Here is a 13,515-nt window from a genome sequence, read left to right on the forward strand (position 1 = left end):
TCAACAGGCAAACAGCAATGAGGGAAAACAAAGCTCGAGAAGGACACAGAAGCAGCAGAGTAGGTGGAAGAAAATGACAGGAAAGAGAATACACACTTTTCTCTCTTAAGATGGCTGTAGTCGTGGCTTAGTCACACTATTAAACATCCATAGTAAATGTGTGTATACTGTGTGAAATCATGCCACAGAATCAGTTCTGTGTGTGTACTGTAGCAATGTCACTTAGGTCCATTCACAATGTACACATGCCTTCAGACAGGTATTTTCTATGTAGCCGATACATACAGTACACATACAGTTCCTTCTAGAATGGGCAAAGACTGAAATCTTTAACACTTAGTCAAGCTTAAGTGTAAATAATGTATTTCAAAGCAGCAATTTGTGATGTAAAGTACTGTTACTTTGACGCTCAATTCAGGACACAAGATTGACAGGCAGCTTCTTCGTGTCTTCAATTGATGTTAAATGCATTTTGTGGTCAAAATGCTTGCCTTGCCAAGAAATTAATGTAAATAGTTTTGTTAGTGAATGCACAGTAGACAGGCAGGCAAAATATCATGTTAAAAAACATGTACTGTAGATTTGAGCAGACTTGGAACATGAATGCAGAAACTTACTTTTTAGATACATTAACTTAAGCAGGTTTAATAGGCCTCAACAGTTAAATACTGAAAAACACTGAAGCACTCTTTGTTCTATGGCTTTAATTTTTTTTAATTCTCTTCGGACTTGTTTTTTTTTTTTATACTTTCAATACTACAATACAACTTTTCAATAAGTAATTTTTAAAATAGAAATAAAGCTCAAATCATGCTTACAAACTTTTTTCCTCAGACTGATCCAGTTGATGCACAGATTTGCTTGAAGGAAATCAAATTATATCAAGTTGTTGTTGGGCTCTTTTAACTAAGGCGCCATTTCACACTACAACGTTAGGTACTGGAACTGTTGTTGCCGTTTAAGAGTTTGCTTTAAAACGCTTCTTCAGCAAAGTGTGGATTTACTTCACCAATATTACAACCAACAGCAGAGACGCATCATATACACACGGTAACAGGTACTGTTTACTAACAAGGTGACAGCGCCAACTACTGGCCTGGCATACGTAATACAGCATTTTTTACCCTTTTTCGCAGATATGTGTAAGCACAAATCGCTTTGAAAATGTTGTTGCGTATATGTGAAACTTTTTAAAAACGCAAGGGAAAAACTTTCCTGTTTATGACTACATTATTGTCATGTAAACGTAGTCTAAAACATGACACCTCCATTGTTAACAGCTACCACGTTGAGCAGCATGATTTCTCCTATCACTGTTCTATGAGTGGTCTGTCTCCTTACACTGTCTCTGGTATGTATCTAGTTTCAAGATGGAGAAAGAGACAGATCAGAGTAGTATAAACCTTTAAAGCAATTTCTAAATCTCTCAAAACGTTGACATTGTTTCAGCTGAAAAAGGCACTGTACTCCGCTTTTCCTTGCCCACAGTCATTTTCTGTGACACACACAGTGACTTACACTAACACAAAACGGTCTCTATATATACACACACAGCAATGGATAAAATGGGGATGTGTGTGTAAGAGGTACAGATGATCGTCAGTGAATGAAACATACAGCGACTCCTTGTTTAGTGTCAGCATGTGGGCTGGACTCATGTAGTCCATAATGGACCAAGGCCTGACTTCCCCTTAAAGACTATCACCCCAGCAGTAAGTCACTGGTGTATCTACACAGAACCATGTGTTTTAGATGGGGGCATCTAAATACTGCTCTCTGCTTCAAGAACAAGAGGCAGATGTGAGTGATGTGATAAGGATGTCAGCACTAAAAAGCCCTTTATGTGTGCAATTTGAGGTTGATTTTAAATCAAAATTGAGCCCATTTACTTTCTCTGTATGCATTTATTCTCCTAATGTGGATGATTCATCCGATCTGCTGACGTCAACCAAGTCTAATTTTCACAATCAAGTCGATTCATGATGGACAAAGTAAAAAAAAAAAGTTATGTTTTATACCCCGTTTCACTCAGAAATGCATTAAAATACAGTAGCAAAAGAGTATTTTAAGGAACAGTTCAGCCAAAAATGAAAATTCTGTCATAACTCACTCATCCTGACGTACTTTCCTCTGTGGTTTTACCAAACCCATACAATGCTAGTCTTTGTGTTCAACTCACTTCAATTTTACAGACAAAAACATTTTTATTTATTTATTTATTTTTAAATCTCCTTTTTGTTCCCCCCCAAAAAAAGGTCTGGAATGACATGAGGGTGAGTAAATGATGACGATTTTAAAATTTGGGTGAAAAATCCCTTAAAGATTGTGCTATAGTGAAAAAGGCATAGAATACAATTGGTAGTTCTGCAAGAAAAAAAACAACAAAAAAAAACCACATCTAGGATATTGTTCAACCACAAACAAACTTCAACTTTCAAAATGAAAACTTAAGATTTAGAAATGTAACAGATGCTAAAATTTCCTTTCCACCTGATAATGATTTAAAATCTAACATTTCAGACTCAATTGCAAACATTCAGATTGGCAAGAGAGGGCACAACAGAAGTTAAAAATAGCATCTACACCTACACCTATCTGCCAATGACAACCCTTTATCTTATATTGCCTAGATAGGATATGACAGAGAGAGACTAGAGAGACTAAGTGTCAGAAATTCGATGAGAAGTGGAGAGAGAGGCATTTACATCGGTATAAATCTTTACACTCACCAAATCTGCTGAAGACTATGTATGGTTCATTTAAAAGAAGTGTGAAGCTCTCATTTCAATTTTAAATGGTTTTGACTTTGAAAGAGTCTCTGACTGGTTGGGTAAACTCTCTCACCCACCCACTCGCTTGCTCAAAAAAAAAAAACTTACCAACTCCAACACACTCTATCACCTCAAAAACCATGACAACCTTTGCTAACAAAATGGGCTGGAGGCTGTTTGAAAGCATTTGGAGGAGAATAAAGACAAAACAGAAACTGGCACAATATTACTCCCATCTACATCTGTCACTCTAAACTGTAAAATGCCCATGCATTTGATGGGTATCAGCAGGCTTGTTCTGACCTTACGAACATATGAATATAGCCTGCTTAAGCCATCCACTAAGCCTCTATATTCAACACATTCACAGAACATGCAAAATCCTGAATTTGTTCACTAAACTGTTCAATAAATCTTTAAAAAATGGAAGTATGGAATGTGTTATTTATTTGAATAGCAAAAAACTGAAGAAGCAAGACTCTTGATCCAACCAAGAGTGTGATAAAAGAAACCAGAGATTCATAGAAAGATGCTGCTGTCTTTAACGAGAAGGTTCATGGGAGTGTTTAGAGTGATCCAAGCACAGATTGGAATAAGATAAGAAAGTGGGCATCTGTGGGGAAAGGATGTTTTAACATCCAGCTCCTGGCTGATGAGAATCAAATTACTCTCCTTGGCATCTCAGTCATTAGAGGCGACGATAATGACAATAGGCCGATTTGAACACACGCTGGTATATCTCTGAGGTCTCAGGATGCATGCTTCCTGATTACTGTGGAAGTTCGTGTGATGAGATTGGCTGTGGGGTGATTAGAAGAGACTATAGCAGCACCAAAGCCTTAGGACACAAGGGGAAGGTTAAGCCTTTACTGACTTAAAGATTAGGTCATCCTAATGTATTAAGCATGAAGACTATAGACTAGAGACCACAACGAAGCAGATCATAAAAAATAAGTCTTTTTCTAGGATTCTGTGTGTGCGGCTAAAGCGACTCGTGATTCTCTGAGTCCGGACACAAATCCCCTGTCCTTCAGGACGATGAGAAGTTGTCTTTGTGTTCTAAAAGCATCTGGAGCATCTCTCATAGTCACTTGGAGGCCAGCGGCAGAGCCTCTAGTATCTTATCTCAATCAGAGAGCTGTTAATCCATCCATGCCCTTCCTGCTGCTCTTTCAGGCCTGTCTGTCCTCACTCAGGTCAGGCCAGATCGAAGATGGGTGACAAGCTTCTTCACAGGCACCTGCTCTTTCGCTTTTGTTGATGGCAACACTCAGCCAACACTCAGCCAACCTTTACCCTGTCATTTATTCACTGTTAACATAATAGTAAATGAAGTGTGATGTATGATGTTAAAACTGTTTAAAGCTGTTTAGTGGATTATATATATATATATATATATATATATATATACACACAAATTGATGTTTAATGCATTACAGACCTACTCTAACACATTCAAATCATCACTGCAGTCCATTTACAGAAAGCTGCAAAAACCAATCATTTAGAAATTGATGTCACAACCATAAGCAAATTTATTAACATGAATGCAGCATGCTCAGAAAGGGTGGAATAAGATCATGTATGTTGAGCAATATTATAAGTAGAGAGGAAAAACATTAAATGCCCCAGAAGTATAAAAAGTCTCCCAAAGTCCTGTTTTATCAGGATCATCCAAGAAAGCCTCTAACTTAAGGTTTAAATTCTTTGAAGGAGAAAAAAAGAGAAAGAAAAAGCGCTGCTGTGCTTTGAAAAACAGGTACTGTGGCAGTATCAAAAAGATCCTATTTGGATAAAAGGAAAAGTAATAAAGGTTGGGTTTTAGCCCTGGTTTGTTTCTTAGGAAGTAAAATACTTATGTTTGCAAACTTCTTAAGCAAGACTTGCTTGGTTTAAAAAATGTAATTTAAAAGTTTCATGGTGCTGAGAGTTTTTTATGTTTAAATGCCAAAACATAGTTGCTTTCTTTGCGATTCAATATCGATTAAAAAAAAATCATTTCTTTGTTAAAAATCTTGCTGAAAAGAGAGTGTCTTAGCCATTCACTTCTTAACACACAAGTCACTGCCTTTGAGAGGTGGGACGTAATGCTTTACAAGTATTCCTCCAATCTCCTTAAGTAAATTATGTGAAGAAAAAAAAAAGACTTCTTGAGTAGGTCCTCAATTTAAGGTATTAAATATAAGGTTTTAAGTATTTTAACTCTTCGAATCGAGACATTTTGTTTTATAAGTCTGGTGTATCTATCTCATGATGATGTGCAAATCTACTGATTTTAGTGAGATACGATTTTAGTTCTCCACCCAAAACCCAAGATATGTATATATCTTCCCATTTTTGGGTGACCATTTGCATTAAGAAACATGTTCACAGTTCATAATGTCTCTATTCATACACTTTTTCACCATTCCACCATTATCACCACTAGTGCTTTATTCTTAACTTTGATCAGATCCTATATAAACAGTATTCATTATTTGAACAGTAATTTCACTGGATGTTCTCTTCCTCTTCCTCAAGTAATCAGTTGTATCGTGACATTTATTCCGATTTGAGTAATTATTGATAAATAAACAGTAGGGGTGTAACGGTTCACAAAATTCACGGTTCGGTTCGATACAATACACTGGTGTCACGGTTCGGTTCGGTACGTTTTAGATACAGCAAAAAGAAAAAATTAGCAGATAAATTTCCTTGATTTTTATAAAAAAAATTTTATTTATTAAAACTAACAAAGTATGTTTTTTTTTTTTACATTAAGCAATGATGGAGCTATTCTTTACCCATCTTCTATGGTGTTTTCTTAGCAGCATACTGTATAAAACAAAAACAGCTCCTTATAAAAAAAATGAAAATGTTATATTAGTTATGAACAAATACAAAGATGTAACTTTTTATATGGAACTCTGTAACTCTTTATATTGAGTGTGTTTTTACTCAATTGGTTCTCTATAGGGCTTATGTTTTTTGGAACAAAGCAGGAATTACGGTCTGTCTGAAATGGGCTCGTGAAGGAATATTGTAACGGGGCTCAATTACATTAAGCATAGTCTTAAAACCTACGTTTTCCACTACAGCACAGTTACTCATTGCGCGGCTCGTCAAGCTATAACTGGCGGCTCGCATGGTCACCCAAAAATGGCTCGCCTTCAGAGCATGTGAGGCGGGATCGAGCGGGAAGCGAGCGGGCGGATCTTGGACAGAGCGCAGAGCGGCAATTTCAAAAGGACAGTGGACGGAGCGTCGTATTTCCCGCTCCAATTTCGCTCTGCTCACACCACAAGTCTGAAGCATGCTCATTCAAGCCTGACCCTGAATCCATTAGTCTTGCACAGTCATCAACAGTAGACTATTTTCAAGCAAAACTCGGCTCAATAATGGAGTTCAAAAAGTAAAATGAGAATTCATACAGGTGTAGCCTATCAATATAAGTCGCACTAAGACTGCTTTAAAACTTTCACTGAGACCTCAAACAGAAAGCACAAAGCCTGTCTTTAAATTTGATTTCGTTTTGTATTAATTGTATCTTAATTTTAATCAAGGTTTCATCAACCAATTGTCTGGATTTAATAAGAAGTAAATAGAAAATAGATAAACAACAATACGAAGAAGCCGGTGTGAACCTGGAGTTTGTCTCATGAATGAACCGAAACTCAGCGTATAGCCTACTTGCCTCACAGACCCGACACATAGGCTATATATAAAGCTTGAAATGTCTACTTTTAAACAAAACAATTCAAAACGAAAGAAAACAGACTGCTCTCCCTCCCGTATGAAATGTGCATTTCTCTCAGGCGCGTTCACTACTGCGAAGATCACGAGTCAGCATCTTTCTAGCCGACAGACATAAAAAAAATTAAATGTCTTCTGCTATATTTTAAATATTCATAATTTTGCCGGTCCGTTGTGACAGCTTTTAGGTGCCCTTAAATGTTACATGAATGCATCAGCACTGAAAACATAGAGATTTTTTTTTCTTTTGAGGGCATTTTGTTTGACATGCATGCCAGCTTTCGCTCATCCCACTATTAAAGTAAATCTGTTCTTAAACGAAAATGTATTGGCCGTGTTATTTCTTTTTTGTGGGATGTCCAATTTATATGTAGAAATGCACATTTGCAAAGGTGACTTAGTATTTTGTCGTAAAAGTGGCTCGCCTTTTGATTTTGCTCTGCCAATGTGGCTCTTGTGAAAAAAATAGTGAGGATCACTGCACTACAGAGTAAGGCGCTCGCTCACTCAGTACACGCTGAAGGCTCGTTGCAAAATGGCCAATGCGTTTAACAGACCAGAAATAGAAGATCCTCCAATAACCAACAGGTCTGGTGTTTGGGTGCACTTTGGATTCCCTGTTAAACGTTTTGGCCATTTTGCAACGAGCCTTCAGCCTGTATTGCTGAGTGAGCGAGCGCCTGACTGAGTAGCCTAACATAAACATATAAATTGGTGTTTTTTCTTCTTCGGGGGTGTCAGGGGCGTTGCCTGTTACGTCGTTTGGGTTATTGGGCTACCTTGTTGAATGCATATCATTATATTTCACAATTTTTTTTATTTTCCAAATATAATGAATTAGTCCAGCGAACCGTTCGGTCCATAATGCGTACCGCGTACTGAACCGAAAGCCTCGTAACGAACGGTTCAATACGAATACGCGTATCGTTACACCCCTAATAAACAGCATTATTTGTACCGGAGTACTGGTTTTGGCTACCTAGCACTGATGCTGACTTACCTAGCACTGGTGTTACGAAGAATGACGAGGGCATCAGGAAAGCCGTCCATGTTGTAGTCTCCTAAGTGCAGGGTGATGGGATTTTCTGAAGACCACACAAATCCCCACACAGAATCCTTCCTCCTGAAGTGCATCAGCACGGGCACCCACTGGAACAACAGAGGAAGGCAATTCAGTTACATGAGCTGGCATACAGTACAAGAGATCACTGCTAACCTAAAAAGAAAAGCAATATAATTGTTCAAAAGTTAACTAAATAAAGTAGTTAACAAAAATCACTTTATGAAGTATTACTGATTGGCCAGCTATCCAGTGCATTGTGACTGGCCGAATTCCTCAAGGGTGTGACGGATATGTTACACCCCTTAACATACAGTACTATGATGCCGCCTCATAGCACAACGAGTAAAAACCAATAAAACCCATTACAAACGAGGCATTTGTTGCATCCAGTGAGGACATTTACTGATTATAATGACTTTTACTGTCTTTTTACGTGCTCAGTTGCATTGTGTATCGTGCTGTGTAAACATTAAACCATGTTTGCATTTGTGATCAGAGAAACAACAAACAACAAGCACTACTCTAGAATGCTCAAAAGTCACGTTTGAATCATCAGACTGTCCTTGCACAGTTGGAATTGCCCCACTTTATAGAAACAGCCTTTGTGCACAGAAGTTTTATATGCTACTCTTCCAGGAAACAGTCCTCGTCCTCCGTAAAATGTGTCGCACACATCTGAATATTTGGGTTGAGATGTTCCGGAACAGTGTTGTAGATACAACTTAACCACTGATTTCTAGTTGTGTCCTCTTTTGGAAGGCCAAACAAAGTAGTTTCGCTTTCACAATGAAGCACACCGCGTTTCCACAACATGGCAGCGATGGCAACATGTCGGGGGATGTTAGAATGAGCCATTTTTTGAAGGTGTGGTTGACTCAACTTTTATAACGAATATCTATTTGGATTTGAGACTTTAGTCTTTGCTACTTTACAGATCTTCTTTATGCACTAAGAGGCATAAAGCCAGTCTCTGATATGAGCCAAAGTTAACATGTCATGTTTTTACAGATATGTAATGGGTTTTACATATTTAGCAGACACTTTTATCCAAAACAACATAATTTTTTTTTTTACCCATTTGTGTCCCCTGGGAATTGAACCCACAACCTTTTGTGATGCTAACACAATGCTCTACCACTGAGCCGCAGGAACACACCAAATCATTAAATCAAAAAATCATGTGAAAAAAAAAGAAAAAAAAAATTGGACTGAATGCAGCCAAAGCAAAGCAGCACACCAGGCAGTGCAGCATTATGGTTCTCTCGCTCTCTGGGCTCGGTCATTTGCACATGTGTGGGGGAGGCACAGGCGCAGATGCTACAGGCTTTACTCACTCATGAATGTAAAACAGAGTGCCAGGTGCATCTCTGCATGTTTACATCTATGGGAATGGAGGCGAGAGAGGAGAGAGAGACTGCTAGAGACATGCGACAAAAGTGGTAAAGAGAGAATGCAGGAGAAAGAAGGCAGAGCATTCTGTAATGGCTACTCATAAGATTTTTTCCTGACTCTCGGTACATAGCCAGAATCAGCAATGCATGGATCAGGCAAAGAGAGAATGTGTGAATATGTACAAACTATTTTGCATTTGTACAAAATAATATGTCTAAAGCTATTATTGGTAATATCTCTAAAGCAAGAACTATTGATGTTAGTCTCCTTTCCGCTGAAAAGAAAAATAGAAGTCAAGCTCATGAGACATGGTGTGCACTGTTAGACTAGCCGCCTCATTATGACCAAATGTGAGAGTCCTGCAATGTTTGTTTACATTGCAGCACCATTTCCCGCTAAACGCTTGACAGGTTATCTAGGACAATTTCTGTTAAACCGTGGTTTTAAATATTGGAAATGCTGTTCAGACTGTTCAAGATATACAGCAACAATTACAAATCGTACAAACAGTTTAAGCATCACAATAGCTAAACAATTAAAGATATAACTAACCTATATACCATCATAAAAGATTATTTAGAAAATAACTAACCTTATAAATGCTAGAGATGTAACATACTGATTATCAAATATAACAATAACTAAACTTTTAACCCCTAGTGTATATAACAACACAAACAACTGTCAAACAGTTACAATAACTAATCTTTAAACATCAGATACTTAACAATAGCTAACTTCAGAAAGTTAGCAACGTGATTAAGCTTTAAATAGAGATATAACAAAGTTTAAACTGCTAGATAACAAAAACTGACTTTCTAACAATTAGTCACAATAACTGCAAACCTTCAAACATTACAATACTATTACTAAACCTTAATCCATAGAGTAGCGATAAGACAATAACTAACTTTCAATAATAACTAACTTTCAAGGTGCAAGGTAGCTGATTCCATAGGCTATAGGGCCAGCGACCAAAAAAGTTGTATAATTTTAGACAGGATTGTGGGACATGCTAAAGTGCTTTATCAGAAGATCTGCTAGATAAGTAAAGGAGGATAAGATCTTTAATTTACGATGAGGCTTGATCATTAAGGGCTTTAAAAACAAACATCATCTTAAACTGGATCCTAAAATAAACCGAAAGCCAATGAAGGGAGACTAAAATTGGAGTGCTTTGATCATATATTTTTTAGCTAATGTTAACAGCCTTGCAGCAGCATTCTGGACCATCTGAAGGTGCGGGAGTGAAAATTGACGAAGACCAAAATAGACAGAATCACAACAATTTTGAGGAAATAAAAATGTTAATAACTTTCTCCAAATTATGAAAAAACAAAAATGATTTTAGAGATGATTTGTAGCTCAACTATTCTTAACAACTTTGTTTGATCCAAAGTTCAAGAACGACACCCACATTTCTCAACTGAAGTGAAATTGAAGGAAAAATGATTTCCAAGCTTTTTAACCAGGCAAAAAAATAGTTTTCGGGGGCCAAAATATCATTTCAGTTTAATCATTATTATGCTGGAGACCGTAATCTGACAACCAAGTTCCAAGAGTAAGCGGGGGAAGTCGTGGCCTAATGGTTAGAGAGTCGGACTCGCAATCGAAGGGTTTGTGAGTTCGAGTCTCGGGCCGGCAGGAATTGTGGGTTGGAGGAGTGCATGTACAGTGCTCTCTCCACCCTCAATACCACAACTTAGGTGCCCTTGAGCAAGGCATCGAACCACCAACTGCTCCCTGGGCTGCCCACTGCTCCAGGTGTGTGTTCACAGTGTGTGTGTTCACTGCTCTGTGTGTGTGCACTTCGGATGGGTTAAATGCAGAGCACGAATTCTGAGTATGGGTCACCATACTTGGCTGAATATCACGTCACTTTTCACTTTCACTTTGTCCTCGAAGCAGTCCAGAGAAGGCTGGATGGAGTCACCAGTTTTCCAAGGCATATTTAGCTGAGTGTTATCACCAAAATAATTAAAAATTAATATGTTGCCCAATAATACTTCTAAGAGGAAGATTAAAAAAAGGGGGGCTCAATATAGAACCCTGAGGAACCCCACAAAGAATTGGGGCTGAAGATGAGAAGAACTTGCTGAAACTACAGAAAAAGTTATTTTTAAAATAAGAACTAAACCACTGTAAGGCTATGCCCTTGATGGGATACTATAGTCTACTGTATCAAAGGATGTGGTAAGATTGAGTATTTTTTTTGTTTGACAACCAAGGTAAAACCCATCTTTAGTTTAGTGACGTATGTTCTTACTCTTATTTTCCCCATTCTTTCTCTCTCTCTTGCTCTCTCTCGCTCTCTCTCTCTCTCTCTCTCTCTCTCTCTCTCTCTCACTCACTCACTCACTCACTCACTCAATGAACGTTTAATGGTTCTTAAGCTCCTGGAGCGCTTCCCTCCCACAAGACCGCTGAGCCAGACCTCAACCCCCACCACAGGTCCTAAGTAAGCAGTTCTGACTGACTGTCTGTTAAAACAGGTTATGAGATGTTATGACAGCTTATGGGCACACTTACTGATAGCTCATCATAACCAAGAAGAAATACTGACAGGGTTTTATTTAATTGAACATGCCTGGCAAACCATTTTTAAACTAGGGCCATTATTGTTGAGAACCTCAATACCAGCTGAAATAAAACAAATGATCCTTGTGTGTATGAGCTATCCCAGAGATCTTTACTGCCACTCTACTATTAAGAACTACAGTAAAGCTTCAGATACAAAAACAAAACATCTCTTTCTCTCAAGAAGTCACTCACACACAATGGCCTTAACTCCCAGCTGAATTCCGCTGAATTAAAGACTCTTTCTATTCGACATAGAAATGATTATGCAAACAGTCATTGCCCTTGAGGCCATCTACAATTGGCTTCCATCACTTCGTGTCTGCTTGTGTAAATTGACTTATATCAGTGCTGACTGCTGGTTAATGCTAAGTCTTATTGATTTATTAGGGAGGGTAGATGGAAATCACAAGGCTGTGGGATGACATTGTGGTGAACACAGAATGGGTCTACTCAAGTCCTTCTAGCTGAAAGTTAGAGTCAAATTGATGCATGTCATTACTATTCTGAACATGAGTGTTTTCAAACCTTCAAATTTAAGAATGAACTGTCTCTGACAGCTTACAGAAAAGCAGAAATACCCATTTACAAAAGTATGCAAAGCGCTGCACAGTTTTCCATTTCAGACACCCACTTGTCATAAAATAAAAGATGTATTTACAGTATACACAGATTTTCAAAAGCCATTCTGATTGTATTTTTGTGTACTATTTATCAAACACCAAATTCAAGAGTACAGAGACAACACAGCTACTTTGGATTTTTCCTCTGCTATTCACTGTCACTTAGCAAAATGGTCCATTCGTGAGTGCCTCAAAGTCACAGTTTTATGTAACAGCAAAGTTTCTGTGCATGTGAATCTTATTGGTTAGCCCGCTTCATTTGCAGTTTGATAGAAAATAGATTACAACACCTCTCTGTAAAATAATCAGTTGCATTGAGAGCATGCAAATGTTTGTCAGTCAGAACAGACGCATTAAAAGCCGTTCATTCAAAGTGTTTATCACTCCGGATATTCAAACCGAACATTCGTCCTGGTGTGAACAGGACTTCAGAAGATTAGGAAAAAGCAAGTGAAAAATATAGCAAACATGAAAGACTAAGAGATGATTTAGCCAGTAAAGGTATTGAGAGTTAGATGGTGACACATATCCTGTGCTTCTATGTGCCAAACTTGGCATCTAGACGGTCTGAATATGAGCAGGTGTGATCTACATTGAAAACATCCTTCCAAAGTTTAAAAATAACCTGAACCAGCTGCTGTTGAGAATCAGTGTTGGCGGCATTAGCTGATGGCCAGGGACTGAAATTAACTTTTTCACTCACAAGCCAATTTGGCTACAAAATCTTTGTTATCGGCCATTCATAACTTCTACTAGCCAAAATAAATAAATAAATAAAAATACAGAAACAAAAGAACAGCTTGAGGCTGTCTACACTGGACATGACAAAGCAACCACTGCAGGGGTGTGCGATATTGACAAAAAAATATCTCAATATTTTCTGGAATTTTATTGATAGAGATATTCAAATAAATTTTGCTGAGTGTCTTATTGTGCTGACATCTTAAGGACTACCATGGACAGCTGACTCCTAAAGTTTTTGATATATTTCATATTCTATGGTCAGTTCGCAGCAGTGATAGAAATTAATCTTTTACAACACGTTTAAATGTTTATTTTATTTATTTATTTTTTTAACCTTTTATGGGCATTTACCTTTATAAAGCCATTTTTTTCTAAAAGTGTGGATCATCTTTTGAGTCACATTCTTACATTTAATCAGTCAGTTATAATAAAAATAAATTTAGGCTTTAATAACCAAATTAAATCAGTATCAACCAAATCTTTGCAGAAGTGCATATGAAGTGGCATTTAGATGTAGGCTATTTACACATGTTAATGCACCTTAGAGTGACACAAGAAATGCTTTAACCTGCAGTTACAAATGCATAAATAATGTTTTGATATTTTAAACATG

General features: G+C 37.7%; 1 protein-coding gene across 2 annotated transcripts in view; it reads right to left on the minus strand.

The window, feature by feature from the left end:
- The window catches only part of LOC132123329 (T-cell immunomodulatory protein-like), a 142,581-nt gene that overhangs the window by 61,684 nt on the left and 67,382 nt on the right, over window positions 1-13,515 (minus strand). For both annotated transcript variants that reach the window (XM_059533885.1, XM_059533892.1), the window contains exon 10: window positions 7,504-7,652. In XM_059533885.1, the coding sequence (XP_059389868.1) occupies window positions 7,504-7,652 (149 nt within the window). The remainder of the gene's footprint in view (window positions 1-7,503; window positions 7,653-13,515) is intronic.

This window comes from Carassius carassius, chromosome 3, assembly GCF_963082965.1.
Source record: "Carassius carassius chromosome 3, fCarCar2.1, whole genome shotgun sequence".
In the NCBI taxonomy this organism is placed as follows: Eukaryota; Metazoa; Chordata; class Actinopteri; order Cypriniformes; family Cyprinidae; genus Carassius; species Carassius carassius.